Source organism: Echinops telfairi, unplaced genomic scaffold (genome assembly GCF_000313985.2).
Source record: "Echinops telfairi isolate 266 unplaced genomic scaffold, ASM31398v2 ScPeMD7_3533;HRSCAF=4204_0, whole genome shotgun sequence".
Taxonomy (NCBI): Eukaryota; Metazoa; Chordata; class Mammalia; order Afrosoricida; family Tenrecidae; genus Echinops; species Echinops telfairi.
The window spans coordinates 17,123,976-17,150,528 of record NW_022107431.1 but is presented as its reverse complement, the minus strand read 5'-3'; the positions used below and the strand labels follow the sequence as shown (position 1 = coordinate 17,150,528).

Sequence of the window (26,553 nt, the reverse complement as noted above, 5' to 3'; positions counted from 1 at the left end):
CATTCCAGGTCAGTGCCCCCACATGCTCGCTCAGGGCTGGGGTCTGTACTGAGTTTTACCAAGCGCTTCAGAACACTTTGGGGTGTGCCTGTGGGGGACCCCACAGTAATGGAAGGCTCAAAAAGGTGGATCCAAGCTCACTGGCTCAAAGGCTGAGGCGGTTAATGGATGAGAAGGCGACCCTCTCATCCCCCGTTGACTTCTAGCCCACAGAAACGCTGGTGCATGGGGGAAACCGCCACTTTTTTTTGTGCTATAGATGATTATTTATGGTCACTGTCAGCTAAAGCTCTGGACGACTATCCCAAAGTGTTTCACGTGATCCGTTCTACCGATCAGGACAGGGTCCGCTAGAGGTCTGGATGACCCATCCCAACGTCACCTCACATGCTAATGAGGTGCTCAAGTCTCGGACCAATCATTGCAGTGGAATAATCAGGGATGCAAGAATAAGGGTCATGGAAAGGCAGGGTGGGGCTGAGGCGAGCCAATGGGGTGCTGCCGCCGACCCCTCTACAATCCAATGTTGTACCTTTAGACAGCGCCATCGTCCAGAAATCGCGAGGCAGCCCGTGATTCAAGATTGAACTGTGCTTTGCTTTTTACATCTTTGCCCCATATACTGTCATATTTTGATGTCTGTGTGGGGCTCCCTCTGTTGTGGCAAGTTTCTGGGGAGAAATCTCCTAGCTGTTCTCCCCGAAGGAGCCCTGGTGGCGCAGTGGTTAAGCGCTGGGCTGCGATCCGCATGGTCGGCAGTTCGAAACTATGCAGCTCTGTGGGAGAAGAGGCTGGGCTTTCTACTCCCGCAGTCACAGTCTTGGAAGCCCACAGACAGGGGCGCTATGAACCAGCACGGCTGCTCCTAGGAAGAAAAGCCTGGCAATAGTAACTTTCAGCACGGAACTATCACTTTTCTACATCCAAAGACCAAAAACGAAAGGAAACCCGATGAACACAAAAAGCTAGGCTATGCCTTCAGCCCTCTCAGCTGCCTGTTGCTTATGTGTGAATCATCAGTTTTAAAGGCTTGAAGGTAAACAAGCGGCCATCTAGCTCAGAAGCAACAAAGCCCACCAGCCTCTGTGACTGCGAGGTGTCCAAGGGATCAGGTATCAGCCATGAAAGAATCAACAATCATATCATTGTGAATGAGGGGGCATGCAGATTGGGGACCCAAGACCCATCTGTGGGCAACTGGATACCCCTTACAGAAGGATCACAGGGAAGAGATGAGCCAGTCAGGGTGCAGTGTAGCAATGATGAAACATGCAAATTTCCGCTGGTTCCCAAATGCTTCCTTCCCCCACCCCTCCTCTATCATGATCCCAATTCTGCCTTGCAAATCCAGCTAGACCAGAGGATGTACACTGGTACAGATAGGAACTGGAAACACAGGGAATCCAGGGTGGATGATCCCTTCAGGACCGGTGCTGAGAGTGGCGATACCAGGAGGGTTGACGGAAAGTGAGGTAGAAAGGGGGAATCAATTACAAGGATCTACATATAACCTCCTCCCTGGGGGATGGACAACAGAAAAGTGGGTGAAGGGAGACATCGGACAGTGTAATATATGACAAAATAATAATAATTTATAAATTATTGAGGATTCATGAGGGAGTGGGTAACGGGAAGGGAGGAGAAAAAAATGAGCTGATACCAAGGGCTCAAGTAGAAAGCAAATGTATTGAGAAGGATGAAGGCAACAAATGTACAAATGTGCTTGACACAATGGATGTATGTATGGATTGTGATAAGAGTTGTATGAGCGCCCAATAAAATGATTTAAAAATAAATAAATAAAATTATTAAGAAGCAAACAAACAAAGCCTTTGAGTTGATTCTGTCAGACAGCAACCCAACAGGACACAGTAGAACTGCCCCATGGGAGTTGCGAGATTACATTTTTAACAGAGAAGACAGCCTTCTCTTTCTCCCTCAGAGGACTTGGGGGTGCGGCGGGGCAGGGGGTGGGGTGGGCATTGAACCACCGACCATCCAGTTAGCAGTTCAGTGTCTAACCCAGTATGCCATCTGGACTCCCTGATCAGCCACCAGACTCCTTGTCAACTGCCAAGTCCTGGTTGGTGCCTAGGTGGTGAAGTGTGGCTCAACTACTGCCCTGAAGGTTGGTAGTTTGAACTCCCTTGGCAGTACCACAGAAGCAAGGCCAGGCAATCTGCTTTTGTGATGATCACAGCTGAGCCCTCTGGAGAAATTCTGCCCCATAGAAAGAGATTTCAAAAGTTCACGGAAAAAATGTGAAAACATTGTGGATTTCCCCCCCTTAAATGTTGAAGCCCCCTCATAAGATAGGAGTTTGTCCTGAGCTGCCGTTAGCTTGGGGGCAATGGGCTCGATTTCAGAACATCACAAAACAAAAGAAAGTAAAAGGAAACCGTGATTATGGAGTTCTTTGGACCCCGCAGAGTCTTCAATGGCTGATTTCGGAAGCACAACACCAGGAGTTTCTTCTGAGGGTGGACTTGAACCACCAACCAGAGATGTCAGGCTACAGGAGAAAGCATGTTTTGGGGATGATACATGATGTGGATGTGGATGGGTGGGTGATGGTGGTGGGGGTTTGAATCTTGGCTCTCGCTTCTTGGTTTTGGAACCTCAGGAAAGTTGAACTTCTTTCAGTTTCCTCATCTGTGGAAAAGGGAGGCTGGCCTGACAGGATTGCTGTGGGAAGACACGCTCTCCCTCAGCCTGACGTTCTCCATAGATGCCGACCTGCCCAGCCACCAACAGGTTTATACAGGGTAAGTAGTGAGGAGCAGAGCCTGGTGCATGCACTTCATTGACGCTTTTTATGTGCACAAATAGAAGCCCTGGTGGCGTAGTGGTTACCAGTTGGACCACTAATTACAAGGTCAGCAGTTCAAAACCACCATCTGCTCCTTGGGAGAAAGACATGGCTTTACTCCTGTAAACAGTTAGTCTCAGAAACTCACAGGGGCAGTTCAACTCTGTCCGACTGGATTCCTGTGAGTTGGCAGTGATATACATAGAGTCCTGGTGGCAGAGCGGGTAAGCTTTAGCTAACGTCAAGGCCCACAGTTTTATATAGGGTAAATAAACGCTAGAAATAAAACAACTTAAAAATTGGTTTGTTAAAAATGCAAACTGTAATAGTCCCCTTCCTGACAGCATATCAGCAGGGATGTTTCAACTGAGCAGAGGACAACGTCAGTAAGATAAATAGCCAGACACAAACATCACCCTAATTTAGATAAACGAGGGTGGATGAAGCATCAGGGGATGGTGGTCTAGTGCCCCCGGAGAAAATGGAGGTATAAATAATTTCTTGAGTGTCCCTACCAAAACCTGCTTAATTAGAGTATCAATTGTATCCTGTGACATTGTACAATCTTTCTATCGCTGTTGGGAAAAACCCTGCTTCTTGTATATTAACTTGTGGGGTCAGGACTGAACTCTGAAACAACTCAGAGAAGACCCCTGGCTGTTTTCCTCTTGCAAGTGCGTGCAGGAATAAACTTAGAAATTCTCGAATCACTTGGTCTCCGTTTTGGGCTACAGTGTGACAGGCTCTCCTGGAATTCTTGTAGTCCGACGACAGTTTCAAACCACCAGCCGCTCTTCTGGACAAAGACAAGGCTGTCAACACCCGTAAAGAGTTCCCATAAAACGTATGCACAGGGGTGGTTCTACCCCATCCTACTGGCTCGTTATGAATCAGAATTGAATTGATGGTAGTGAGCGATCTGTATAGTCCCAGTCTGATATTTGTCTTCCCCATTTGATGCTCTTATACCTGTGTTTACGTAGATATTCCTCAAAAAGGCAGATTCCTTGAGCTGTATCTTAATTGGTGGTTTATTTGCCAATTAAGTTGTTAAGTTATTGAAATTGTTAACTTCTAAGCCTTTATCTTGCTAACCCGCAAATGAGGTGTAGCAAATGATTATGTAGTTACATAATCTGGTGTCAATTTGGGATTTAAGAGGATTAAGAGTGAAGGGGTGGAGTCTACTGTCAATCGGGTGATAACCAATTGAGGCTTCTGTGTGGGAATGGCCTTCCTTAAGGATTCTGGGAATTCCAGTATTTTCCTTCTTGGCGGTGGAAGACAGACGCTCTCTCTGCTCACTCCCCAAGAGACACTCTACTACTGACAAGGCTGACTCCCCGACATTGCAGCTGACAAGACACATGGAACTACGCTAGTGCTGAGCCGGAAAAGCCACATGGACCTACCCTGATGCAGTCAGACCTCTGAAGCTGGAGAAGCCATGTAGAGACCCCTGCCAGCACTGAGATGCTTATAATGCCACTGGGTCCAAAGACTTCCTACCCACTGGCCTGTGATCGTCCTGCATTCAGCATCATTGCATGTATTTCGTGAGTCTGAAGAGGACTTTATAGATCGGTATCGGACGTATGGGCTAATATCAGGCTTATGGGCTTGGACTGGACTAGGTTGGGATACTTTCTTAATGCACAATTATCCTTTATATAAAACTCTGTCTTTTTTATGAGTTTCTATGGATTTGTTTCTCTAGTCTACCCGGACTAACACACCATCCTTTAAATTAGACCTAATGCCAAAACTGAAAACAAATGATGATTTAAATACCCAGAGGATTCTGAGCATTATCTTGAAAAATGCCAGTGTGGGACAAGTGAGGTTGCATAACAATACGAATTACAATGAACTTTGTATTACAATAAACTCTCAGCTTGCCCTACAGTCTTAGCATCCAATAAATGAGTGAGGAGGGCTCCCTTGGGCCCAATCTGAACTCCAGCAGGACTGGAGAAACTAGTGACATCTGGGAGTGTTGGAACCCCCAGAGGGGGCTGCCTTGCTTTTCTGGGACTCCCAAGTTTTCCACCTTTGAGAGGGTAGTCTAAACACTTTTAAATCACTCATTTTAGTGGAAAATAGTCGTGTTTTCCTTCTTAGACAGGTGTTCTGCTTTACACGGGTTCAGGCTTATGCGGGTTTGACTGTATTCAGCATGTATTCTCCTACCCCCACCTCATCCATCCGCTGAGTCGCTGCCGCTCTGTAAACAGTGCAACAGTGGCCACTTCGTAAGCAGAAGGCGGTGGTGGTGGGTGGTGGATGATGGTCACGATTTTTTAAGCAACAGCCATTGAAGGAGCGAATGGTTTTCCAGTTTGTCCCACAGAGGAAGAGCGAGGGAGACATTTCTAGGTGCATGGAAGTGGGTGCCCCCAGAAACTTGGGATGCCCTGTGGGATTTAAGCCTCGTGGGTTCGTATTGGTGCAGAGCATCGCACAGGGAGGGGCGGGGTGGGCTTTGGGAGGTCCACTCTTCCTTTAGGAGGGAAGGAAGAGCGGGATAAGGGAAAGGAGAGCGTGGGAGACCCATTGGGAAGGAGCTGGGTTTTGCAGGCCTGCCAATGGGAGGCGGTGGCGGCCACCATAGGTGGTGTCCATCCACAGGTCCCTGAAAGCCAGGCCGGCCCTTGCCCTGCCTGAAACCAGGAGCCAGCTGGTATGCTGCCCTCAGCCTTCCCATCCCCCACCATCATACCTCACAGCGGTCATCACTTTCCATCCTCAAGATTCTGCCCTCGGACTTCCAGGTGCTAGGCAGCATATTGCCCGAGCCTTGGGTGGTCTGATCAGGCCCCAAAATGTCGATGGCCAGCGATATCTACTGGCGCTATTATGTAGGGCACAAGTGCGAGTTTAAACACCAGTTCCTGGAGTTCGAATTTTGACCAGACGGAAAGCTTAGGTCTGCCCACAACAGCAATCACAAAAATGATGTCATGATCAGAACAGAGGCTTCTGTACATGAGTGTAATGGAAGAACATTATGGAAGAGAATTACTGATGACAGTGACATTACAAAAGAAGCCGATGCTTTGTGGCCGCCCCTACAGGGTTGGCTGACAGGAACTTGACATTGTCATTGGAGATGACCACATTTCTTTTACCACATCCAACACTGGTTCTCTTCTTGATGTGAATCAAAGGATCCCGCAGGCCTATGAGTGTTTTATTATTTGGTACAGGACCTGAAATGTTTAGTTTTCAGTCTTATTAGATAACATTTCAAGATTACACCAATCTAAATGTGTACTTCTTAACTATTTATATATTTAATAAAGGGAAGACTAGGGGTGGGTTTCCTTTTCCTTTATAATAATTGGGATTTTTACGAATGTGAAACAAATTTTCTTTTGTATGAAAACTGAACATAAATTATATAAAAAGGCTTAATGGATTGGACATTAATGTCCAAGTGGACTGGACAATCTTTCACCAAAACCTATAAAAGAAACCAAACAGATTCTGCCCTCTGCCTATATATCACTCCCCTTCAGGACACAGGAAGGTGGGGTGTGGGATGGGCGAGGGGTGGGGTGGGTTTGCCCTGTAGGATGCAGGAAGTATGCAGACTGCAAGGCCCACTGTGATTTGCATTTTCATCTAACTCCCAAACTCAACCTCACTGCCATCCAATCGATTCTGACTCACAGTGACCCTGTAGGGCAGGGTAGAACTGCCCTTCGGAGTTTCTGAGACCCTAACAGTTTATGGGAGGAGAAAGCCTTGTCTTTTTCTCATGGAGTAGCTAGAAGAGTCAAATTGCTGACCTTCAGGTTAGCAGCCCAAAGCATAACCACTATACAACCATGCTTTTATAGCATCCAAGAAACTAATACACCATCTGGCATACAGCTTGCATTTAAGTTGCAAGATGATTGATTGGAATGTTGGGTTTTTGTAAAAGATGAATTTGGTAGAGACCACTCAATATTTAATAACCATGGTTTGCTTATACACCATCTTCAATTTTTGCTACTGTTAGGCAAATACCCCTTGTGCCTGTTTCTTCCTGGCAAAAGGAAGACCCACTCGTGGTCAAACATTTCCTGTTCGTTGTCGTCACGGTTTTTACTCTTGATTATTGCTGTCCAATCACCCAATTCAGCTACCAAGGTCTCCACTTTACGGCTGCAGAGAATGGCACTCGGATTAGAGAACAGGCCCAAGTCCTGCTTCACAGAGAGCACAGAGCTGGAGGGCGCTCCTCGCCACACTCCCCTTGTTGCCTGGCCTCCTTTGGGACAGACAGAGCCATGCCCAGACCCATTTAATTAAATGTTTATTCAATGAAAGGATGTATAAAAACTTACAAATCTGAGAACTGAACTATACATGGAAAAGGGTGCTGGGATATTCGGTTTTCAACATATACAGAGAGTAGAGCTATTAAGGGGCCTTCCCCGGCTCGGTTCCCTTTCAGCCTTATTACCGGCTCCTGTTCTGTCTTGTGAGACCATTCTAGTTTGTGCCTAAGGGAAGAATTAGGAACAATTTCTACTGCTTTCAGGCCAATGGAGAGAATTTCAGGTATAGGAAAAAAGGTGGACAATAAAACACTGAATTCAAGTGTTTTTTCCCGCCTAAACAAAGCTTGTTTTGTTTTGTTGTCCCGATTTCTCTTTGCCAGTTTTGATGCTTCAGTGAACATTGCTGAGCAGCTATTGGCTCCAACTACTGACATGACTACAAGCCACAGCGCCTCGCCCGTATCCTTCTCCCTGAAGTATTACACCCCGAATGATGAGCACCCGGCTGGTGCGGGCATGTCTACTGCTGGCAGTTGTTAGTAGTGGCAAATCATTTTCTGTTCAGAAGGACAATCTGTAGGTATTTCCAAATTTGATTTTTGGAAGCGGACAAGAAATCTGTTAGACACTGAAAACACAGCATTTCGTTGTGGGGTTTGCCTCCACTAGAACTGGTCCCCACACATTTCCTTACAAACACACAAAAAGAGCTTGCCACGTTCTACCCCCAAATTAAGATTGCCATCACATTATTGTAGTTTTTTTCTTTTCTTTTGACTTCACAACGGATGATTTTTCTTGACGGGACATAATCTCAAAGGATGGACTCTGAAGGAACCCCTGGAGGATACATACTAGGAGCACTGGCTTGGGTTTACAATTTCCGACACGGTCAAGATTTTTGCATAGTACAGAGCCCAGAGCATGCTGCCTTTTCTGATAAGGGTTTTTCTGAGAAGGAAGACTTCTTACCCAGGGGAAGTCATAATTTTAGCTTAAACCAAATTGCATTCTGATCGTTTTCGTATATACCCTTCATTAGTTCCAAGTATACTCTTAAATAATCTACAATTTCTCAGCCTATTTGTGTTTATAAGTACTACCGACCATTATCTTTCCAATATCCCCTGTGTGAAAAGTAGGTTATATTTCAGGTCTATAATGCACAAAGCCTTTCCCGGGGTGGGGCTGGGGGAGTAGGGGGCAGGGTCGGGAGAGAAGGGATAAGGGAAAGGAAGGGGGTCATCGACCCGTTTGATTCATGCCATGGAGAACCATAGTGTACAGTTCTGAGTGGGTAAAAACGAGTTTTTCTTAAAAAGGCCAGTCGCCGTCAGTCCAGTAACACTGTTTCCTGTTCCTTTTTGATGGACGCTAACACGGGGTGCTCGGGTTCCGTCACTTCCGAGTCCCCGCCGCCCAGGAGAATGGAGCGGCCCTCGTCCAGCGCGAACACGTCCGCGTTCTGGTTTTGGCACGCGTGCTTGACCACCTCGCTGGGCGTGGAGAAGGTTTTGTCGCACAGGTTGCACTTGTAGGGCTTGTTGGTCTGCACCAGCATGTTGTCCATCTGGCTGCCCTCCTCGAACGTGCACAGCTCCAGAGTCTGCTTGTCCACCATGGTGTACGTGTCCGTGCTCTGGTTGAGGCACACGTGCCGCGCCGCCTGGTTGGCCCTGCAGAAGCTCTTGTCGCAGGTGCTGCACTTGAAGGGCTTCCCGGTGTGGATGTACATGTGCTCCCGCCAGTGGCTCTTCTGGATGAACTTGCGCCCGCAGATGGTGCACTCGTACTTGCGCCGCTTCACCTCCCGCTCCTGGTCGGCCTGCTCCAGGTTGTCGATGTCCGCGATGTCTGAGGGGGGCGGCGTCTCCGACTGCTGCTGCCCGTCGATGAGCGGCGAGTCGGACACGGGCTGCAGCTCCGTGTCGCTGATCATGCCCGCCTCGGGCACTTCCATGGCCATGTCCTTGCCCAGGTCGGCGGCGTTCGTGCACAGGGCCAGGGGCACGCGGCCGTCGCCCGGCTGGCTGGCCGTGAAGGGCACCCCGGTGTGGATCTGGAGGTGCTCCCGCAGGCTGCTGCGCAGCGTGAAGCGCCGCCCGCACAGGTGGCAGGCGTAGTACTTGGGGAAGCTCCCGTTGCGCTTCATGATGCTCGGCTTGACGTGGGTGATGGTCAGCGGGGCAGGCTGCTCGTCCGAGGACGAGGCCTCCAGGTTGGTTTCCTCCCCGGAGGGCGGTGGGGGGACGGGGGTGGAGACGAGTTCGGGAGACAGGGAGGTCTGCAGCGGATCCGAGGGGGTCAGGTTGGTTCGGCTCACCTGGGGCAGGTTCGGGGTGAGCTGGGAGAGCCGAGGGGCCTCGGGCACCTGCTCCTGGCTCACCCTGGGTGGGGGAGGCCGGGGCTCGCGCCCCAGCTTCTCGGGGGCCGGCGGAGTGACCTTGCTGGCCTGTCTCAGCTGATGGTCCGCAATTTGGATGCCGTACAAGGAGGAGGCGAGCGGGAACACCTGGTCCGGGTGCGAGAAGGCGCCCTGGCTGGCGAGGCTGGCTTCCTGGATGAGCGGGTAGGCGTGCAGGAACTTGATGCCCTGCTCCAGGCGCACGGGGTCGATGAGCTGCGGTGCCATCTTGCCCGTGTACATCAGGTGCAGCAGATAGCTGAAGATGTCGGGCTGGATGTCCGTGGGCTTCAGGCGGACGCACTCGCTGAAAGACACAAGGGGCAGAGCACCTGAGAAGGACGCCTGCGTGACTCCCGCCCTCCCGGCAGAGGTGGTCAACAGGGACACACACCCAGAGCAGTCGGTGGCCCTCATTCGAGGGTGTGCGTCTTTTTCAAGGAACATCACACTGGCTATGCAGCAATAATCAGGGGGTTCCTAAGGACTTCCGCTAGGCCGTCAGTAATGACCGAAATTCCAAGTCATCGAGGAGAACCGGAGAGATACATGCTTGGCTAAGTCAGCGGGTATTGCTACGGGGTGCCAGTTTATACGTGCGGGGGTTTACTCCCAACAAAGTGCGCTCCATCCCTGCGACCAGTGGATCGTCACACATGAGTTCTCTCAGGGACCCAGGAGCCGGCCTGGGCAGGCTGCCTCCAAGGAAAAACAGTCCCATCCAAATAGGGGGTCTGAAGGAATCTGCTGGGCCAGTCAAGTTCAAGGGAGAACGGCCCCCTCAGAAGGCGATGGAGGCGGGTTTGTTTTGTTTGGACCCCTGAGGGGAAATCTTTACAGATGTTCTAGAAAGTTCCCGGGTGGTCAGGGGCTCATTATGCAGAAATTCTAAGAGCAGTGAGAACTGAACGGGTGAGAAGGCAGCCAGGAATGTCCTGCAGGGACGTTTTATTCCTGCACAGCGACCAACATGCCCGCGCTGGTTTTTTTCAGGGGTAGCTCGCGTTGTCCTCCCAGGAGAATGTTGGTGGGAAGCCTCCCCCCATCTAACCGATAGTCCCATCTTGCCCCTTCAAGACTTCCTTTTGTTCCCCAAACACAAAGACCATTTGAAAGGGGAACACTCTGCATTCCTAGAAAACGCCAGGACCCATTTTCATGTGGTGTGAATGGCAGGGTGTAGACTTTGTCAGGAAGGCGCTCACTCACCGCCATCAAATTGATTCTGACTTCGAGGGAGCCTACAGGACAGGGTTGAACTGCCCCGGTGGGTTTCCGAGACTGGAACTCTTTATAGGAGTAGAAAGCCTCCAATTTCTCCCACCGAGAGGCTGGTGGCTTTGAACTGTTGACCTCGTGGTTCGCAGCCCAACTTGTAAAAAGCCACTAGTCGAGCAAGGCTCCTGCTCTAGACGGGTCAGAGAGATGGGAATATCACCATCATGAGTGTACAGACCTATACGAAGGGTGTGACAAGAAGCAAAGCTTCATGTTTGGGTGTTTTTGTTGAATAAAGTCCCTGTGACGTGGTAGCAGTACTTTGTCCCACCCTCACATATCTCAAGGTCTTTATTGTCATCTCCTGAATGGCTATATTCTACAGACGAGAACATTTAAAGTCCAAAGCTTCCTTTAATGCCTTTTTGAACTCTGAATTGCTTTGGACTATTCCTCTTCTTTGGTAATGTAACGCTACTCTTTTTGGTTCCTTTAGCAACCACCTGTGTCTTATTATTAAATGTTCTTCAGGATGTTTGAGTATCCTTCACTATTCTTAAATGTAATCTTTTATTGTATCAGACAAAAGAACAGGAAACCAAGGACAATGCTATGTCAGCAATTTTGAGGACGCCACAGATGTGACTCATGACTGAGCTCGGATCGATCCATGCGTGCCTACTTTCAGATGACTGCTTGCAAATGTGGGAACTATCTGAGGGCACATACAGCCTGGAAGTCAGAGAACAAGACCAGGCGTGAGCAGCAGCCTCCCACCCGCAGGGCGAAGGGAACTGCTTAGGGGGCATTTTTCTTCACACCAAACAAAAGCCCACCATGCAGGTCTTTGCTTTCTTGGCTTGGAATCATTTCACACCTTTAGCTAGGGATGCTCAGACAGGTGGCCTTTCTTTGAGCACCAGGAGAGTTCGAGAAATATTTTGTGTGCATTATATTTAGATGTTCCTGGGTAGTTTAATGGTGCAGACAAAGCTTGCGTGCTCAGTGTGGGGGCGCTCTTTCCACCAGCAGAGGCCTAGGAAGCGGGACCAAGGCCTTCACAGATACACACGATGCCCCGGGCTCCTTTTGTTCTGCCAGGTGGCGTGACCTCCAGGCTGGCTAAGGGGTTGGGAGGCTTTGCCTTCCAGCATCCCTGAATGGTACTACCAACGGGGAAAGACTTTCGATAAGAACTTTGCTCTACATTTTGTAATTTCACCTCATGTTGGTTGTCCTATGGATTGTCCTCCGTCTGTGGCTTGTGACTGAGGGATGTGGCAGGGACACTTAAGGCACTGCACAAGTGTGCGGTGGTCTCTGAGGGAAAAGGAGAAAGTGGTGGTGGTGGTGGTGGTGGGGGAACAGCCAACATTTCAGTCAGGTCTTGAGGGCAAAGGGCTTGGGGGGCAGAAGTCCTGTGGAGAAGCTTTCAGAGAGACCACAGCTGGTCATCCTTGGAGCTCTGTGCCTGGCACTGCCCTAGGGCCCAGTCAGGTTTCCCAAAATCAATTTTATTTTCACTTTTTAAAGGTTATTTTCCCCCTCGTAACACAGAAGCATGGGTACAGATGCACACACGCACACAGAATTCAGTGGGATCGTCTTGCACATCCCCATCTCCAACCTGGGCTGTGTTGACCTTTACTGAGCCCGTCCCCAGACAGCCCTTTCTGAATGACTTAGCTCCTGGGGTCCAGACTTTGACAGTGTCCCACGATGCCTGTGTGGCTGAATGTGCAGCATCTGTTGACACAACACTTTCATGCAGAACAAAGGAACACCGTGTTCCTGCCGCTCAACTCCCTCCCCCAGAACCCTTCCCTCAAGCTGCCCTGCATTTCCAGGTTCTCGCTCACGGTTGTCCTTGGAAAGTCACCGAGTGGATTTCCGAGGCCAGCGGCCCGTGACAGAGTGGAACTGTATCTCGGGGTTTCCCAGGCTGGTAATTTTAGGGGAGCAAGCTAGCTCGACTGTTCCCCTGCAGAGTGCCTGAGGGGCTGGGCTTAGCCGTCTGTCGGGTTAACTCAACTGTTGCACCACCGGGCCTGCTTCCTCCTTCTCTAGGATCTTAAAACAAATGGTGGTTTTAAAGACCTTTAAAAATAAGGCTTCTAAAATAGCAGCATCCTCAGAAGACTGTCCCTCCCATCCTGCCCCCCTCTCAACTTCCCATGTAAAACAGCACACAGGGACAGAGACATCCAGTGGCAATGACAGCCGGCAGACAGGACCCTGAGCAGTGAGCCTCGCATGCAGGCATGGCTGGGCAGCCCAGGCTCAGCTTCTTTGGTGGTGGGCTTGGCATCACAGAGGCTTGATTCTATGTATGAAGGTGCCAGGTGCCACCTCTGGCCACAAACTACTGCTGAGGCTTCAGCCTGTAGCGACATCCATCTCTCTTTCCATTATTAAATCTACTTATTGCTCTAGACTTCCATTTCTTGCAGGGAATGAAGACCCATTAGCTTGCCTTCTTTCAACTGTGGCGATAGTCTGGGTACCACCTCCCTCCCCTCCCTTGGCTGTGCCGTCTCAAACACAGTGAAGTGAAAAGGAGCATCCTTGTGACTCTAAGACACAGCAATCTCCCCACATCTTTGATGGCATCCTTCACTCATTCTTCTCATCCATACACTGATGGAAAGCTGGCCTGGACACTGTGGGTTCACAAACATGTGTCAAGCCTGCTCTCTGCTCTTAGGACACTTAAAACGCAGAAGGAAAGTCAGTACACAAATGACAAAACACAGAGAGACCGTGCAGAAGCTGCCAAGAGGCATCACTAAGAGGCGGTGAAAATGAGCGATCCAGGACCCTTGGCTCATTTGCGTCGCCTGATCAGACCAGGTTGTGGAAGGGCGGGTGTGTGGACTCAAACCTAGGGGGTGGGCAGAAAGAACCATTCAGGTGAGCCACAGCACTGGAGTAAGGGGTGGGGATGCGGCCTAGATGGTGATGAGGCGGAAAGAGGCCAGGCCCTAAGCCTCTGGGGTCTTGAATGTCAGAACACGAATCTTGTACAGAAACCTTATTCCAGAAGCATCTTGGTTTCTGATAAAAGGAACTTACTAGGTTTCTGATCCAAGGCACATTAACCCAACTCAAACCCAAACCCAACTCATTGCCACTGAGCCTATTCCGACTAATACTGACCCTGGATAAGGACTCCAACAGTATGTGTACATCTTTTTTTTTTCATTATGTGTACATCTTTATGGGAGCAGACAGGCCTATCTTTCTTCTGAGGAGTGGTGGTGTGTGGGTTTGAACCACCGACCTTGTGGGGAGCAGCCTGGTGTCTAACCCACAGCACCATCAGAGCTGGCAGTAATCTGAAACATGAATGATTAGGAAATGGAGGTGAGACAAGTTAGGAAAAGACCATTGTGAAAGGATTCTGAAATAAAAGACAACCGATTAAGATAAAACAAATACTGACAGAGATTTTAAGGTGGTGCTATTCAAACTTTGCGGGTGGAGACTGGATCCTGTTTTAGCCCTGCACAAGGAGGTAAAAAGAAGAAGTCCAATTCTAAACCCTGTAAACTGGAAGTCTCCAGCAGAGCTGGGCGGGGGTGGGGTGGGGGACAAACCTAGAAGGGAGAGTGCACACAGAGGAGCCCATGACCAGAATTCATGGAAGGCTCACATTTAGGGGCAGAAGAATGGGGCCTCACAAAGTTACAGAAATGCACGAGACCCCTTCTTAAGGAGGAAGAGTAGCAAACACACAGATGATAGGATACGAAGGGCAGTGGTGTTGAGGACAAGGTGACCTTGGGGAGAAGGACTTTAGGAGAGTGATGGGGTGGAGACCTTACTGCGCGGGGACAGGAGGAGCCTGGGACAGGCAGTACAAGCAGCAGCACAGGTGATCGATCCTCCAAGAAGTGCGGTGACTCCAGGAGACAGCAGTGCTGAGGAAGCCTTGCCTCCTCCTAGATTTCAGGGGCGGGGTCCTGGGGCACGAGAGGGAAAGTAAAGCGTCTGAAGCAGTAGAGAGGAGAAAGGCAGTTGAGCACAGGCCTTGAGATACTTTCACGGAGGAAAGTGGGAAATGAGGGAAATGCATGGCCTCGCCATTAGAATTGGAAACTGATAAATATTGAAAATCAGGAGGTGACTTATGGGGCTGGGATTTAAGGAACGCAAGAACGGGCTTTGAAAGGGAGGCGTTCACAGAAAAGAAAATTAATGAGAGATGGGTCCACTGCAGCTGTTAAATAGCTGAGCTTGCAAAGGACCCCACCTCAAATACATGCGGAGGAGGGCAGCAGAAGAGCTGCTTGGGGCTAGCCATCGACCCTCAAGCAGCACTGAAAGTAGGAGGAGGCAAAATGGGTAGAGGGGTCGAGGGAGGTCAAAGGAACTGGGGGACTGGAGTCTAAGGAGCAGTCCGGCCTCACAGTCTTGGTGAGGGAAAGAGGCACATGACATTGAGAAGTCTACAGCCATCGATTACTATCAACCACATGCAGAGACCCACAGTCTTGGTGAGGAAAGAGGCACATGACATTGAGAAGTCTACAGCCATTCGATTATTATCAACCACGTTAGTTACCTGGTCTGATGGACAAACAACATCTTAAAGTAATTGGAGAATGAAGCAAGAACTGATTTGTGTGCCTTGAAGTACACATCGCCGATTGCAACCGTGCAGTCACACAGGAAACCAAATTCTCGCTGCGCGTTTAACTGTTGCAGTAGAATAAGTCCGTGGTTGGCCAAATCCATTTTTTTTTAAATCTGCAAAGCAAACAATTTTGTTTTTAACAAAGGCGATTCACAAAGAAGTATGTGTCCTTCCTAGTCACCAATCGTAATGACAGTAGCTACCATCGTTTCTTGTCAGGGGCTGCCATGGAAACGACACGTGTGTGATTTGCTCAATGGGTCCTCACAGCGGCTCGGGAGCAGGTCTGTCGTCATCCCCATTTCACAGGTGGAACCTGAGAGCGGGGGGGTGGGGGGGTGGGGGGGGGCATGGTAATCTGCCCAGGCTCACACAGATGTGCGTGGAGAAGTCAGGAAACAAACCCAAGGGAGTCTGCCCTGGAGCACCCAGCAAGTATGCACGGATTACGGAGCCTTCTAGTCTCAAGACCTCAAGCGGCAATTCTAATGATCTAGCAGAGGTCATCCCATCATGCACGGAGACAGGTGCACCCAAGTGCTGGGTGGGGTGGACTAGGGCCACGTGAAGATCTTACTGAGCTCCCAGAGGCCATGTCCCAGCTCTTGCTGTGTGGTCAGGATGGCTTCTACCGGACCCAGATACCACTCCCAGATTTTACTTCCGGCACAAACTGAGTGAAGAAATAGCTTAGCACTCTTCTGGGATGAGGCTATGGCTTGGAGAGGGGTGTAAGTAATTGCTGCAGGCCATCTTGCTAGAAGCTGGAGGAGTCAAACTAAGTCCAAATTCTCTGCCTCCTAATTCTATTATGTTCATTCCTCATGTTTCACGGTAGGAAGCCACTCGGGTCTGGATCCATCTGTCTATTGTACCTGATAATGCCTGGATCTATCAAATAAGTAAATTGACTGCTGCATTTCCACAGTCAAGCAGGACTAATAAAAGCCCACTAAACAAAGAACAACATTGTATTTAACATTATGATTAGCAGTGAAAGACTGAATCCTTGAAGACTGGGCTTAAGGCAACGATGTGCACTCTCACTATTTAATACAGTCCTGGAAGTGTAATAAGACAAGAAAGAAAAGCCACATAGATGAGAAAAAGAGAAATAAAATTCCCTATTTGCAGATGACATGACCGTTTACATAGAAAATGCCTAGAAAAACTACCCAAAACTCCCAGAAACTGATAAATTGGCTGAAAAGATCTTAGGACATAAGATAAGCATATAAAAAAATCAATTATAATTCTATATAGTAGCAATGAGCATAGGGTTACTGAAATGAAAACCATGTAGTACCATTATAATCACTAAAGAAAATGTAAATATTTAGATGTAAATCTGAAAAGAAAAAGTGCATGCTAAAAACTACAAAATGCTGACGATAGAAGTAAAAGAATACTTAAATAAATGTAGAGACATGTGTTTCAGGATGGGAAGACTTAACATAATAAAGATGTCATTTTCCCACATACTGACATATGGCTTTAGCCCAAATTTCTTATTTCTTTTGTAGCTACAAGGGCACTTCAAAACATTCAACGGAAAATGTCATTGTCTTTTAATTTTTTTCCCCACCAACTTTTTGAAAACTGCTGTGTATCTCTGTCTCTCACTTTCACTGCCATCGAATTGAGGCTGGCTCAGAGTGGCCCTATAGGACAAGGTAGACTTGCCCCTGTGCCTGTTTCTCAGACTGTAACTGGTGGCAGGAGTAGAAAGCCCTGTCTTTCTCCCTTGGAGCGGCTGGTGGTTTTGAACTGCAGACCTGGTTAGCAGCACAACGTGTAACCCACTTTGTCACCAGGGTGCCTTGCTGCTTTGCACAGGCAAGATTATTCTAAAATTTATATGTAAAAGCAAAGGAACTAGAACAGGTAAACATTTTTCAAAGAGAATGATAAAGTGGGAGAAATTGGCCTTCCCACAACTATAGTAATCGAGACTTGGTGGTACTGGCGGGAGGAAACAGATCAATGGAGAAGGACATAGACTTTTGAAAGTAGACTCATAAAAATGTTCAATTGATTTTTGACAAAGTCTCAAAAGCAATGCAGTACAGGAAGAATAAATGACCAATGGATCAACCGGATCCAAAGACAAAAACCCAAACCAACAACCTTGACCCAAGCCACCACCACCCCCAACCGGATTTTTTTTCAAAACTATGTATTTAGATTTTTTTTTTTTAACAAAACAACTGTATCACCTTCAAAGTACTCTCCATTATACTTAATACATTTGGCAAATCTGCAATTCCATTCTTGAAGATATTTTTCAAACCCATCTGTCTGGATGGCTGATGGTTACCACCCTCATTTTTCTCTTCACCTTTTCGACATCTTCAAATCACTGTCCTTTCATGTCCCTCTGCCATTGCAGAAACAAAAAGTCACATGGAGTGAAGTCAGGTGAGTAAGGTATGTGGGCCAAGAGAGGCATGCTGTTTTTTGCCAAAAACCGGTGCCCTGAGCTGGCTGCGTGAGCAGGTGCATTGTCATGGTGGCAAAACCAGTCCTGTCTGCCACAAATCAGACCTTTTTTGTCGCACACTGTTACACAATCGTTTTAGAACCTCTAAATAGAAAGCTTGATTAACAGTCTGGCCTAGTGGAACGAACCTCAAATGCACTACGAGTCAACATTTTCTTTTTTTTTTTGAGTCGACATTTTTATCCATCCGGGAAGTTTACGGATGTCCAGGACTAGGTTTGTCATCAATAGACATTTTGCCTTTTTTGAAATGAGAAAACCACTCATTGAGTTTTTCCCATAGCGCTGTCCTTGTAAGCTGTGTTCAACATCACAACAGTTTCTGCGGCACTTTTCACTAAGCAGGAAACAAAATTTCACATCTGCACGCTGTTTTCCTAAATCGGTCATCACAAAAAAATGAGGTTCAAGTGAAATTTTTACAAGAAAATTCAGTGACCAGAGAGAACCTTCCCAGGTGATGCCACTGGGTGCACTAACTCAGGGCGAGTAGCTCCATGCTTGCCTAGTGGGGGGAAAATATGTACTATAAAAGCTCTACCCAGCAGAGCTTTTTTCTGGATTTTTTTTGGGGGGTATCCCCTCATATAAAAAGTAACTAAAAATGTTTCATAGATGTAAATGTAAACCTCTAATTTTTTTGGGAAATGTAGACCATTGCAGGGAATTTTTACTGCTGTTAAGGGCCACTTAAGTGGTTCGGACACATAGCTATCCTATGTTCAACAGAATGAAACACTGCCCAGACTGTACCACCCTCACAATTATGTTTGGGCCCATTGGTGCAGCCGCTCTGTCAACGGAGGATCTTCCTCTGTTTTGCTGACCCTTAACTTTACCAAGCATGACATCTTTCTCTTCTAGGCAATGGTCTTGCCAGATAACATATCCAAAGGGTGGGAGACATAGTGTCACCATCCTTGCTTCTAAAGAACATTCTGGCCATTTTCATTCCAGATAAAAAACTAACAGATCTGTTAGTTCTCCTAGTAGTTCATGCTATATTCAATATTCATGACTTAAACATAATTCAATTTCTATTCAGTTTTCCTTATGCTTTGTCCAGATTTCGTAGGCACATGAGACAACTGAAAATACTTTGACTTGGTTAGGTACACCTTAGACCTGAAAGCAATACCTTTGCTTTTTCATACTTTAAATATCTATTTTGCAGCATATTTGCCCAGAGATTCAAGAAAAAGGAAATCCTTAATAATTTCAAGCTTTTCTTTGCTTATCATGATGTTGCCTATTTGTGTAAAATTGAGAATTTCTGGTTTTCTTTATTTAGGTTAAAGTATTATCCAAATGGAAGGCTATAGTGTTTGAAATCCACCCGTAAGTGCTTCAAGTCCTCTTCCCTTTCAGCGAGCAAGGTTATGTCACCTACAGACCAGAAACTGTTCAAAGAGCCTGCCTCCAATCCTGATATGCACACACAATGCGGACTGAGTAAGGATGGGGCAAGAGTACAACCCCACTGCCCATCTGTCTGGATTTTTTTAAGCCACATGGTATCCCTTGTTCTGGTCAAAGGACAGCCGTCTCCGTCTACGCACAGGTTTTCCATGAGCACAATTGAGTGTTCTGGAATTCTCATTCTTTGCAAAGTCACCTATAATTTGTAATGATCCACAGAGTCGAATGCCTTTGTACAGTCAACAAAACACAGGCAAACATCTTACTGGTAGTCTAGGGATCTAGGGTTAGGCAAAGAGTTTTTATATCTGTGAATCAGCTGAAGTCTTGACTTTCCCTCCCATCCCAGGGATGTTTGGGCAAACTTAGAGCACAAATGTAAGGGAGTAACACTTAAGAGACTGATTTTGCCTCAGGGCAGGGATCCAGGCTGCCCAGTGCTATTTGTTCTACCAAGAGCCATATCCACAAATGAGAACTAGGAAAATCACTTCATTGTACAAGTGATATAAAGACTTAAGAATAGCCAGAGTTACAAAGAAAAGTATTCTGACCTAATGCTCACCAGGCATTCAGACTCTGATCACGATCACTCACAGAAACGGCCGTTGCAGAGCTAAGCTGACTGACAGTAGCTTCTAGTGCACCACTACTTAGTCCCTTGAGGATAACGATGGGTGTGGCAATCATTGATAGACTACTTACTGTTAACCACTCATTTCTATGTAGGATTCACTTAATTCTAACACTAATTTAGTAAAGGCATTTGAGGTGTTGCTACTCACATTTTATCTACGGTGGAAAAGGTTTAGAGAGGTTAGGTAGCTTGTCCAAAATGAGAGAACTACAAAGTGTAATTTAAACTTGGGTTCATTTGGTTGGTCAGACTGTATTACATGGAAGCATGTGTGCCTGTTTGTTTCAATTCTGTGAGAAAGCTGTAGAAATGCAAAATATGAGCATCGTCCATTCACCCCCATTCTACCTAGTTTCTTCTGTGTGAGAGTCTACAATCAGAGACATTTAGGAATGTAAATATAGCAGCCTAAAAGTGAAGTCTTAACTCTATCGTAAGTTTTGACATGGAAGTCTTAACTCTATCGTAAGCTTTGACATGAGGTCTAGAATAATGTTGAAAAAACTTTAATGTTCTTTTTTTTTAACAGCAAGTTTGTTTGTTTTTTAAAGTCTGTTTAACTGGGCTGACCTAACCATATATCCTAAATGAAAGATGTATTTTTTCTGTGACAGCATCAGAGAATCACTGAGCTAGCTAGCACGTACCAGTACCAAGTTAGAAGCATCTCAGTGTCAATACCCTGCCTTATGTTTCATTGTGTTTGATGGATCTTCAAAGTTATGATTTATTGTAAATTCCTTCTTTTTTAGGGTGTGTGTGTGTGTGTGTGTGTGTGTGTGTGTGTGTGTCTTTCATTTCCAGCCTGTTTACTGGGCATTCCAGCAAAGCCAAGTTAGGTTTGCCTGGACAGAGGGGTCAGTACAGCTGAACTTTTTGCTCGTCCTTTTCCATCTGTTGTGCACGAACACAGAGAAAGCACGGGCTGCTGTGTATCAGGGAAACACGGGCTGTTGCTGGCTAGGATGGGGAAATGCCACATGCAGGGTCAGGCTGAACCCTCCTCGAGTATGCTGGTGGCTTGCATGTAGGAGCTGTGGCCCCTGGACTGTTCCATATGGAGAGCACTAGCATAGGAGGATCAAGGAATCTTTAGAAAGTCTGTGTGGCCACTGAAGCAGCTTTGACCTAGGGAAACTCACAGTAAATTAGAGGCTCAGGGTTCCCATGTGATATAGGGCCAATAGGAAGCATTTTATAATTGGTAACTTTTAAGTTTCTAAAACACTTGGAGTATAAAATCATCTCTCTATAGAACTGCAATGCCAGAGAGCTGTAACTGTCTCAACATTTGGTTCGAACAAGGATAAGCAAACTAAACTCATGGCTTTGAAATTACAACAGCTCCAAGCTCAAGCCCAAATGGGCTTTGTCCTGCAGGTCACCGATCCATCGATGAAGCCACAATTCTGTCTATTGTTTGCTTTTATTACAAAAGTCTGGACATTTTAAGAAGGTTTTCATTACATTAAAAAATAAACTCTACGGACACAGATACTAAAGACTAAAGGGTGTATGTGTTGTTAGGTAGGCGGGACCCAGGACATGGAAAGAAACGGGGGCTGGACTGATGGATGGTAACACGTCCTCCTCTCTATTTATCAGTGATATTCATCTGCTCTGGGTCAGGTTCCCTGCTACACTTGTGACTACTTGTACATCCTTTTCTTTTTTTGATGTTTATCTATACAAGATAAGCAGGATAGACAATCCTACGGAGACAGAAATGGGACTGATCGTTCTGGGGGGACAGGCTACGGGAGGAGGCAGGGGAGCCAATAATGACAGGTACAGGGGAGTATTAAGGGTTCTAAAATTGATGGCAGGGAGGGTGTAGCTTTTCTGGGCCTGTTTGATCCATCGCATTGTATCTGAAAGGAATTAATGAGAGGTGAGCGATGGCTAAACATGATAGTGGGGCAGGAGGAAAGAAAAAAGAACAAGAAGAAGAAAGGAAAAAATATATAGATATATATATGTAGACACATAAATATATAAATGTAGGTGTATTTGTTTGTATTTGATACACACACACACAAATGCAACAAGGAAGCAGATGGACTTTGGACTTGCAGCACTTAAATCTTACCTCAATACAAGAATGGTTTGCTCTAGTAATGTGGCATTGTATGATACTCACTTCCCTGCCAGGATCGCTGAAGACAAAATGTGTGCATAATCAAATGTGGTGAAGAAAGCTGATGGTGTCCGGCTATTAAAGATATAGCGTCTGAGGTCTTAAAGGCTTGTAGTTAAACAAGCAGCCATGTAGCAGGGAAACAACAAAGCCCACATGGAAGAAGCACACCAGCCTGTGTGATCGTGAGGTGTCAATGGGAATAGGTACCAGAAGTTCAAAAACAAGTAACCAAATCAATATTTGTGAATGGATCTACTGGATGGTGTACACTTGGCAATCAGTCAATCAATATCCCTGGGGGGGGGGGGGGGGGGCGGGTAGGGTGAGGGAGAGAGGGGATAAAGGGGAGCTGATATCAAGGAGTTCAAGAAGAAAGAAAGGGTTTTGAAACTGATTGTGGTAGCAACTGTATAATACTGCTTAAAGTGACTGGCATGTTATGATATCTGTAAGTTGCTCCCCATGACATGATTAAAAAATACAACAATAAAACTCTTAACTATCAGCGTCTACATCTGAAGCTGAATGGCAGGCCTCAAAGGGAGGCACATCCCGGGCTTTTCCAGTCGTTGCGTTAAATTCCCAAGGAAAATGACCTCTCAGGTGAACGGAGGCCCTGAAAACTCCTAACTGCTTCAGGTACCACACTATCAGCTCTTCATCCCATGTTCACACAAACACCTTTGTCTCAGAGTCCAAAATCCTCCAAATGTGTAGGAGCAACAAATCAAAAACAGTTTAATCCATTCACAGCCTGTCCCTATTTCTTCTGGTCTCATTGCATGTCTACTTTTTCCTAATAAATTAAGGTGCGCTAATACATTTAACAGGAAGGGGCCTGCAAGCTAAATGGCACGGCCATGCCTGATTGAGTGAACATGGGCATGTGCGTAGAGCACGCTGAGGACACACAGACAAGGGAGGAGGAGAGTCACGGAGGGCGTGTTTCTTCCGCACTATAAACCTGCTTACTTAAAAAGGAACCTCCTCTCTTCTTCCTTCTTTTGTTGATAAGAGATCTTTAGTTCCTGAAACTCTGTTGATATTTATGCTATTTTGCTTGCAGATACCATTAAAATCCAAACAGACATCTCTGAGCTCCTACTAGAAACATCCTAGTTACGCCTTGAGGAAGGAAGCAGGGGAAAGGATTAGCACCCATTATTCAAAGCTTCTTGACCAGGGTCTAATAATACCCTATATTCACTGCCACCAGTCAATGATGACTCATAGTGGCCCTATAGGACCCTAACTACCCTATAAGTTTCCAAGACTATAATTGTTTATGAGAGTAGAAACCCTAGTCTTTCTCCCGTGGAAGCCCTAGTGGTTTTGAACGCCTGCCCTTTTGCATCACAGCCCAACGTGTAACCACTATGCCACCAGGGCGTCTTCATAATATCCTATATGATTCCCTAGAAAGGATATTGTTTTTCTTCTACGGAAACTTGGAAGTGGGGATGGAGATTTGTACCAAATTCCAACTACCTTTTGTCAAATATAATACCAGAAGCTACTAATTTCCCGGTAACATATCTTTACAGTGCCTTTTCAGTATCCCTGTGCACCCAAAAGGAACTCTTGCGGCATAGTGGTTATGCATCAGGCTGCAATCCTAAAGGTCAGCAGTTTGAAACCACCAGCTGCTCCTCCGGAGAAAGGCTTTTACTCTTATAAAGATTTATGATCTTGGGAACTCACACGGGCAGGTCTACCCTGACCTAGAGGTCACTATGAGTCAGCACTGACTTGATGGCATGGTTTGGTGTGATTTTGGTTTGGTGCACCCAGATAGTCAATCCCTACTTTCTTTTGTGTGGGAAGATTAACAATACACACAGAGTGCCATGCCTCATAGGGTCACAGAATCTCATAAATATGCTTCTCAAATGTTGAGTCCACTTACTACAGTATGCTGATGAGCTGACAGCACGCTCAAACTCCCCACTAGCTTGTCTCATTCAGTGTCCAACTGTTACACTGGAGGTCCTAAGGTCTCCAGAGAAAAGTTACAACCTTCTATAAAAAAATCTGGGACCTAAAATCTCAGTAATAGGGATAACTTTCAACCCTAGAGAAAAAGGACTATTGTAGCTGACCCCATGCCCACTACAAAAAAGATAAAAGGAGGGTTGTAGGACTTTAGGGCTCTTGTAGAACTTAAATCTTAATATAAGGAAAATAATATTGGTGACATCATGTTTATTGTGAATTGGGTAGGGTTTACAGAGCAAATCAGTTTCCATTTAGCAATTTGTGCATGTTTTGATTCACAGCACCGATTATGAGCTGCACAATGTAGCGTCCCCATTCCCATTTCCTCCCTGCGTTTCCTGTGCCCCTTCCTCCTCCTTTCCTGACCCTGTCTGCCTTCTCAACATTGCCCCGGAGCAAATGCTGTTCTGTTTGATCTCGAACGGCATTACTTTTAGGAGTGCATACCTCCTTAGTGTTACTGTTCCCCTTTAGACGTGTCTGTTCTTTGGCTGAAAACGGAGTCCCGGTGGTGAGTTCGGTTCCAGGTGCGTGGGACAGGTGACTAAGGGCCATAGTCTCGAGGGTTCCACCATCCTGTATCTGACCAGTCTGGCTGGTCTACTTGATGATTTTGACTTTTGTTCTACATTTTTCTCTCACTCTGTCCCAGGAATTCGGACAGGATCTTGTTCACAGCAGTCCGCAGTGGGGCCGGGCACCATCTAGTTCTTCTGGTCTCAGGATTGTAGAAGCTGAGGTTTGTGTGGTCCATTAGTCCACTAGACTAATTGTTTCCACGAGTCTTCCATTTTCTTTGCTCTGGACGGAAGAGACCAATAGGCGCACTTTAGATAGTTGCTCACAAGCTTTTATGACCCCAGCTGCCACTCATCCAAGTAAAATGTGGAAGATAGTTTTTGTGGCTACCCTATGCCAATTGACTGGTTAATGTGGGGGCATTTTTGAAATGCAGCCGATTAAGTCACTCATTCTGTTCGATCTCCTCCTGTCTTTGTCAAACTTTGCCTGGGAAATTTCCTTTGCCCAGCAGGCCTACCTGTGCTTGAATGGCAGACTGATGTGGGGCAGCTCCCTCATTTCAATGGCTATTAGTAATGATCTTTCGATTTCCTCCCTGGATAGAAGCTTACCCCAGCTTTAAGGCTATCACCACCACGTTTATGGCCAAGAAACTTGGAAATATTATTCCCAGTTGGGGGAGGGGATTCTAAAACCTCGTGTTGTGACGCAGGCACTCATTCCAAGGTCAAATAAAACAGGCAGTGTGTAAGATCTTTCCTATTTTTCAGAGATTCCACCATCTTTATCAGCCCAAGGGGATAAAATTAAAGAATCAGCAAGCCAAGCTTCCAGCTACGTCACACTTACCAAGCACCCAAGTGGCTTCCTCTTCTATGACTCGAGGCCCCTCTTTTTGGACCACACATTAACTCTTCATGAAATTGTCACTGGACAAGCCTACGCTCTCTCTCCTGAGATGGCAATAATGGATTCTAATTTGGTTTCAACCAGTAACTGAAATCTTACCAGGCTTTGATTCACTAAAAATCATAACTTTTGACCTTTGAAAAAACAGATCTGTTGAGGTGCCTGTTTCAAAGACACACTCAAGAGACTACGGTTATTGAAAGAGGTACCAAAGAAAAGATTTCTTCTAGCATCCATGGAAAGGAATCTTACTTAGTTCTTTGAACTAGTCCATGTGCTGCTAAATTCTGGGGAATTACACCTTGGGCTTACTTCTCCCAAAGAACAGAGGCTTCAGCTCCTCCGTGGATTGTAGCAATCCAAAGGCAGGCTCGCACTCCACCAAGACGGCCAGAAGCTGCTTGCTCCACGAGGAGCAGAGAACCTGCCCTAAGACTTTAGAACAAGATCTGAATAAAGAGAAAAGATCTGGATTTTGCCGATTGCTTTTTAAAATGTAACTAGTTGGCATTTAATACATATCATTCCATATTTCAATCACATCAAGCAGAACTGTGTAATTGCTACCACAATCAGTTCCCGAATGCCTATTGCTTTTCATCACATTTGCTGTTTTAATTTTATTGTATGGTCTAAACTCCATACTTTGGGCTGCCTGACCCAAGCCAGGGTACTTTCTCCCCTCACATACATTAGTAAGCAAGACTGAAGAAGAATCACTCTATGTGAATTATGTGCTGGTGAATACGAATATGGACTGCCACAAAAACAAATATATCTGCTTTGGAAGACGTGCAGCCAGAAAGCTCCTTAAAAGAAACGATGTTGACGCTTTGTCTCATGCACCTTGAACATGTTTTCAGGAGAGGACAGTCCCTGGCAAAGGACATCATGGTTGGAAAGCGGAGGAGCAGCGAAAAAGAGGACTCTTGACAAGCTGGTTCAACCTAGTGGCTGCCAGGATGGGCTCAACATCTAACGACTGTGAGGGCGGCGCAGGGCCAGGAGGTGCTTCGTCCTGAGGGGCACGGGGTCTCCAGGAGTCAGGACCCACTGGAAGGCACCTAACAACACAGGCCTCAAGTTTATAGAC

The 26,553-nt window shown here is 46.6% G+C and overlaps 1 protein-coding gene and 1 pseudogene across 1 annotated transcript; one reads left to right on the top strand and one right to left on the bottom strand.

Annotated features, from left to right (window-relative positions):
• Positions 1-5,631: 5,631 nt before the first annotated feature.
• LOC101638455 lies at positions 5,632-6,075 on the top strand (annotated as a pseudogene).
• Positions 6,076-7,099: 1,024 nt separating this feature from the next.
• Positions 7,100-24,782, bottom strand: ZBTB2 (zinc finger and BTB domain containing 2). Its single transcript, XM_004701946.3, has 3 exons — positions 24,477-24,782; positions 15,267-15,451; positions 7,100-9,791 (listed from the first exon to the last, which is right to left on the bottom strand). Exons 2-3 carry the CDS (start codon positions 15,437-15,439, stop codon positions 8,414-8,416), a joined length of 1,551 nt encoding a protein of 516 aa, XP_004702003.1. The 5' UTR covers positions 15,440-15,451; positions 24,477-24,782; the 3' UTR covers positions 7,100-8,413.
• Between the last annotated feature and the right edge of the window lie 1,771 nt (positions 24,783-26,553).